The sequence below is a fragment of the Salvia splendens genome, chromosome 19, assembly GCF_004379255.2.
Source record: "Salvia splendens isolate huo1 chromosome 19, SspV2, whole genome shotgun sequence".
Classification (NCBI taxonomy): domain Eukaryota; kingdom Viridiplantae; phylum Streptophyta; class Magnoliopsida; order Lamiales; family Lamiaceae; genus Salvia; species Salvia splendens.
Window position 1 is genome coordinate 1185603 of NC_056050.1, and position 7092 is coordinate 1192694.

At 42.5% G+C, this 7092-nt stretch overlaps 1 protein-coding gene across 1 annotated transcript; it reads right to left on the reverse strand.

Annotated features, from left to right (window-relative positions):
• LOC121780022 (G-type lectin S-receptor-like serine/threonine-protein kinase At1g34300) lies at positions 1-2908 on the reverse strand. Its single transcript, XM_042177540.1, has one exon. The coding sequence runs from the start codon at positions 2751-2753 to the stop codon at positions 228-230; it is 2526 nt and encodes an 841-aa protein (XP_042033474.1). The 5' UTR covers positions 2754-2908; the 3' UTR covers positions 1-227.
• Positions 2909-7092: the final 4184 nt, after the last annotated feature.

The following is a 7092-nucleotide window of genomic DNA, read 5'->3' on the forward strand; positions in this document are numbered from 1 at the left end:
TTATTCAAGAAAAAAAGATTAAATTGACTACACATATATAGCTGTATAACAATAATTACAATTCCTTTTCCAATTTAATTGTTCCAGTCCTATTCCATTTCAAACACAATAAAATCAAGAACTCATCACAATAGTAGAGGAAAAGCACATACTCCTACAACTTTGTACCCTGTTTTAACCTAATCAAAGGAAAAACACCTCTCTGTTTTCCTCTCTAGGCAAATAGTTCACTTCGTCTCCGACGTCAACAACGACGAACTCCCCCGTTCGCCGTTCTTCCCGGAGGCGAAGGACGACACTCCCGGGGTGGTCCGCATCAACGACGACGAAGAGGGCACCGGTATCGAAGCTGCGAAAGTAGAGAACGCGCTAACGCTGCTCGCAGTGGCACTGGTGCCACCAACGGATCCCTCCGAAGCCGCCTTAGGTGCCGGGGGCCGTTCGATCTCCATGATCCCTTCCAACATTTGCACGACTTTCCCCATCATCGGCCGCTGCGATGGCTGTTCTTGGATGCACCAGAAACTCACAACGACCGCCCTTCTCGCTTGTTCCATGTCGATCTCGTGATCCAAGAGGCGCTTGTCCACGACTGCCTCGACGTTGCCCTTCTCGAACTCCTCGTAAGCCCACAGAGAGAACTTCTTGTGGTTCGTCTCTGCAGAGACTTCGAAGTTCCTCTTCCCGCTCACGATCTCGAGCAACACCATTCCGTAGCTGTACACGTCGGATTTTGAGGTTATTGGGAGGTTGGCGAGCCACTCCGGAGCCAAGTAGCCCCGCGTGCCTCTCACGCTAGTTAGGGTTCTATACCGGTGATCCTTAGGGTTAACGAGCTTTGCAAGGCCGAAATCGGAAACCTTCGCGCTGTAGTTCTCGTCTAAGAGGATGTTCTCCGGCTTGATATCGCAGTGAACGATGCAATCCCGGCATTCCTCATGGAGGTAAGTGATCCCTCTCGCCGTACCGAGGGCTATGTTGTACCGATTCTCCCAATTCAGATGCTTCCCCGACTGCTCCTCGGAGGAGGTGAATAAGAAACTATCGAGCGAGCCGTTTTTCATGAACTCGTACACCAGCAGCCGATGCTTCCCTTCCGAGCAAAATCCAATCAATCTCACCAGATTCAAGTGGTGAGTGCTGCTGATGGTGGCCACCTCCATCCGGAACTGCTTCTCGCCTTGCTCGATCCCCTCCAGCTGCTTCACCGCAGCCACGGTCCGGTTAGCAAGAACCCCTTTATACACAGCCCCAAACCCTCCAGCCCCGAGCTTCTCCTTGAACCCCTTGGTCGCCTTCTGTAACTCCCTATACGAGAACTGCACCGGTGCACCCGATGCATACTCAAGGAGCGCGTACTGAGACGACAACGCACTAAACTTAGTATTGTTCCGAACACACCACCACCACAAACCACCTTCAACAAGTGCCAACGCGAACAGCGTGGCCAACACTGCCGCCACAACCACCCACGCCTTCAACCTCCACTTACTCCTCACCCCACCACCCCCTGAACCAGCCGAGGGATTAGGCATCACAGGCGAGCAAACTTTCACATACGAAGTGCTTGGAATAGCCGGGGTGTGAAAGCCACTCACGAAGCTACTCGTCTTCAAGAAACACTGCCCTGATCCATCAGATAAAGAGGTAGAAGCAACACAAGATGCCCCATTCAGACAATTCAGGTTACAAGGCTGATTTCCCATGTAGAAAACCTGCGATGCCAGCTCGGGATTGAAGGTTAAGAACTCGGTATGATCCAACGGCAGCATAGCCACCTGACCAGGGCAATCTTGAAGCTCAACCTTCCTCTTACAACCACTCCTACTATCACCAGCATCAATTAACTCAAAATTAAGTGAAGGACATCCACAAATTGGGGAAGTATCATTGTAGCTACAAATCCCATTATTCCCACAGAATCCATAAACCTGACATTGATCACTCACAGCAGCCCAACCAGTAGCTAAAGCCCCAATACTACTCCCTTGAACAAAGCTATGAATCCTCAAATTCCCATCATTATCTAATCTAACAATCCTAATCACATTGCTTTCCTCAGCATAATCACTACTGTAAGCCAAATCAAGATCGCTAGAGAGTGAGATATCAGAGAGGGAGAGGATCCCAGTTGGCTGAATTTCAAGAATTGGGTTTAGTAAAGTTGAATTGGCGGTGGAATTCAAACCTGAGTTGTAATAAGTGACGGAGTTGTTCCACAAAAGCGTCAAGTTCCCATTTCGCATAATTTGGAATGTGTAGGGACCTGATTTGAGGGTGTGATTGGCGTTGAATTGCTGATTGGGGAGGAGGGTGTCGGTGGGGCGGTCGAAGGAGGCCCAGACGGCGGCGCCGGAGGAGTTTTTGAGGATGAAATTTCCGGAATCAAGAAGCTCGGCGGCGGAGACGCCGAGGGAGGCGGTGGAGGAGGACCAGAGGGGGGAGGAGGAGGAGGGAGAGGGGAGGAGCTGGAGGTCGCCGGAGGGGAGGAGGCGGAGGACGGCGGAGGAGGGAGCGGGGGGGCCGGCTTGCCAGATGGGGATGGAGTTGAAGGAGATGGCGGCGATGAGGGAATCGGCGGCGGAGGGGGAGGGGAGGAAGGAGAGGGTGAAGGTGTTGTTGGAGGAGGTCCATTTTGAATTGGGGTCGGAGGCGAAGAGGGTGGAGTTTAGAGGGATGTCGGCGGCGGAGGCGAGGAGGAGGAGGGGGAGGAGGAGGAGGAGCGCCGGAGGAGGGGAATGCGGGAGGCCCATTTCGTTTTGGTGGTAAAGATCGGAGCTTTACGGCGGAAAAACACGCCCCATTGAAGAATTGGGAGGTGATTGAAGCGTAGATATAGTCAATGTGTGTGTTTGTGTGTGTGAGAGAGAGAGAGAGAGAGTGTTTGACCTTTGTTTTCCGATTTGCAGCTATTTGCAGGTCTTAACACGGTTGGATTCATTTCTTTACAACTGTTAAAAAATGAGTAATTATTTATTTATACCAGTATTTAATTATTTCTCTGACCACCATGTATATTATTCTCTGAAATTATAACACGCCTCAATTTTATATAGCTCGAATTATATAACTATCACACTCGTGAATTTTATATTGATTCTAAAATCAGATTTTATTTTTGCTGTATATTACTAGAATTTTAAATGAACTTGGATTTTCCGGTGAAATTTAGAGACATAAGTTGGGAAATTTACTACAACATGGTGAGTTTTTCCCAATGTTTTATTTAGAAAAAAAAATTCGAATTTATGGAAAATTCATTACGGGACTGAAGTTATGGTTCGTGATTTTAGAGATAATGAGAAATATTAAATTTAAGCTAAGGTTCGTAACTTTAGAGATCGGTGTAATTATAATTTTTTTTACCAAAATTTTGTATTTTTCACGAATTGAAAATTTGGACACAAATAATAAACTTAGGTTTGCGGTAAATTTTTCATGAGTGAGGTTTAAATAGGAAATATTGAATTTGTGTGAAATTCATTACAAGAGACCTAAGTTAGGATTCGTGATTTTAGATATATCAAAATTATGCTAAGGTTCGTGACTTTGGTCGGGCTGAACCAAACAGCCTACAATTCTGCCCATGAACTCATGAAAGCCCATTTACCATACATGCATGTTAATTATTTTCACACCTACCAGACGAGCCCTTATAGTATACACAATTAATAGTAACATTATAGGTAAAAGTAAAAATTTAAATAACATCGCGATGGACTCAAACTAAAAACTTTAGATACGAATATTAACCGTTCTGTCACTCGGTCAACTCATAGCCATAATGCATCGCCAACATATGTGATTGGTTTTGTTTTTGTGGCTATAGGCACGAGAAGTTTAAGATTTATGAGTTTGGTATACAATTAATTTGAAAGTGAAGTTTCATCAATAAATTTTACTATCATTATTGTTGTGTTAAGTTCATGTATTTGTCTATGGCATGTGATATATATTGATAAAGTTTATTGTTTTCGAATCTACCACTTTTAGGTAGATAGTTCGATCTTCACATTCTTGGCAGGACAAAATTCTATTTTCCATCAATGTGAAAATTAAATACTCATTTGCTAGATTTTTGGAGACGTGTTCGTGTATAGTACTCCTTATAATAAATTAAACGCGTTTATGTGAAAATTATGTGGAAACCAATTAAGTATCTCATTATTTTTATTTTTTTAATTTTGAAATTGCATATATATTTAATATATATGCAATTGGTCAATGGAAAAGTAAAATTGAGTTATTATTAGTGGTCCTTGTTATTAGTAGACTATGAATTGGTCAAGTGATGAAGATTGTGATAAGATTTTTCTTTCTCCTCTCCTCTTTTTTCAAGTCAACCATTTGATCAAGTAAAACTTCATGTCATTAGTTTTCAAATAATAAACAGAAAGTTATAATCATAATTATAACTATATTTTCTTTACTTCAAGTTTATTAACAATAGTTAATGTAAGGAAGAAAACATGACGTACTAAAAATTTAGTTTGAATAGGTCAACAAAATATTGTGAACCCAAAATTAAGGAAAACAATTGACTAAAAGAAAAATAAGTTCACACATCCTTTTCTTTGATAACTTAACAATTTTCATAATTCTTGATTTTTTAATCATCAAATCAAGAATTCACACGATTTAACATTTGGAAACTTGCCAATAATTGCAATCACTATTCCAAGGCTGAACTAAAACAAATACTACAAAAATTGAAACTAAACCAAGATCTTCAATCAAAAGATGATCATGTTTCTTCACCTTCCAAGCTAAAGATGAACATCCAAGATCCTTCAAGACGAAGCCAACGACGAAGCAACCACCATTTGGTACAACGAAACTGATGAAATCAGTCAATCACAACAGAAGATTGAGCTGATCCATCAGCCAGGGAACAAAGGTGGAGGTGGTTTCTTCACATCAGCAATCCCTTCAAGCATCTGCACAACCTTCCCCATCGTAGGCCTAAACGACGCGTGTTCTTGGATGCACCAGAAGCTCACCTTTAGCAGCCTCATTGCTTGCTCATCATCAATGTCATCCTCCTCCACTAGTCTTCTATCAAGAACTGATCCCACATTGTCTGAACAAGTGTACTCATACGCTAAACTACGGAATCTTGGTTTAGACATACAAAAGAACCACATCAAAACAGCTACCAAAAATGGCCATTACCAAACTGCTTCCCAAAACTACAACAGCAATCTTAAGTAGTGCTACTGTTCTATTTTCGACTTCTTTTGAAGAGAACGGAGGATTTGGTGTGGCGAGCTCACACACCTTAACGTATGATTTACTAGCAATTGTTGGTGATTGGTAACCACTGATGAAACTTGATCTTTTCATGTGGCAAGTGCCTGTTCCGTTTGCCAAGAAAGTCGAAGCTACACATGAAGAATCGTTTAGACAATTCGACCTGCAGGCTGCAGCAGTTGCTATGGAGGAATCTTCATCAGTTTCTGGAGGATATGTCAAGAACAAAGTATTATCCATAGGCAGCATTGTTGTTTGACACTTCCGAATATCCATTTTCCTCTCACAACCTGCATTCCTTCCCCCGTTCGACTTGGTCAGAAAGACTGAGATGGGCATCCACAGAAGGGATTCCCACTGATCTCATCATATCTGCAAACACCAAAATCTCCACAATAACCGAAAACCTTGCACTGATCTGTGACAGCAGCCCATGTCACATTCTTACTTCCTCTTCCATTTATTGAAGAACTATACAGCCGCAAATTCCCATCACAATCCAACTTCAGGAATCTCAGACTTTGATCACTTACTTCACCATAGTCACTACCTCGTGCCATTATTACACGTGATGATTGATCGTTCAGCAAAAGAATCCCTTCTGAATCCAGCCTTAAACTTGGTGAGGTCATCATGTTTGAGTAGTTAACATGATTATCTCTCCTGAACTCGAAAGATGAAAAGAGTACAACTCACATTGCAAGATATTATCAACAGTGAAACTTTGCATAGGAACTATTGTATCAGTTGGATTGTCAAAGGTTGACCACTTAGAAACATTTCCATTTTTAAGCACAAAGTTACCTGAGTTTTCGAGTGAGGCAGAGGTGATGCCTTGGTCGTATGTGTTGGACCGCCACACAACAGAATAGCCTTTATAGAGCAGGAGGTTATTTCGGTAGAAAGTAAACTCGAGCCAGGCAGAGGAGTCGACAGCACCACCTGCTTTCCAGATGGGAACCCCATTACATGTGATGGCAGCAAAATATGTGTCTGTGGATTCTTGAATGAAGGAAAGCGAGAAGAGTTTGATAGGCGATTGTTGAAAAAACCGGGTAATTTTCTCTCAAATAGTGAAATGAACCGATTCAGTAATTTCAGAGTTAACCTAATGGGGTCTACTCGATAAAATTACTTCTCTAAATAAATTCTTTGGAAAGACTGGCGAGGACACTGTCCTTCTTAAATACCAGATTCCTAACAGAATTTATCAGTCGGTGTATTTATCACAATATAAAAACACCCAAAAGAACCGTACAAAACACTACTACCAAACCCGCAAATAATATTGAATACAATATCACAACAGAAAATAAACCCAGAAATAAATGCGGAACAAAATAAATAATAAAGAAAGAACACACCCGAAACTTTGATAACGGAGTTCGGCCAAATTGCCTACGTCTCCGAGCACCCTCTGCAGAGCCCGCTTATATATAGACGGAGAAGAGAATACAATATTTGAGGTACCTTACAAATGAGGGAGGAGTGCTCCTTTTATAGGAAGCCACTCCCCCCAACTCCCTAATACCCACCGATGTGGGACAAAGAAATTTTGGCAATTTCAACAAATCTCCACCTTGACAAAATTTCAAATTCCACCGAACACAAATCTTCTCCATCCAAACAGACGACACGCGGTGCTTTCATATTGGCGCAGTCAAGCGCCAGCTCCAAATCGCAGAATATTAACCAAGTCCAAACAATGTTCAAACTTGGCTCTCGTTACCACCTTGGTCAACATATCTGCAGGATTCTCCAAAGTTGGAACCTTTCTGATGACAATTTCCTCTTCTTCGAGAATTTCACGCACAAAATGATAGCGAACATCAATGTGCATCG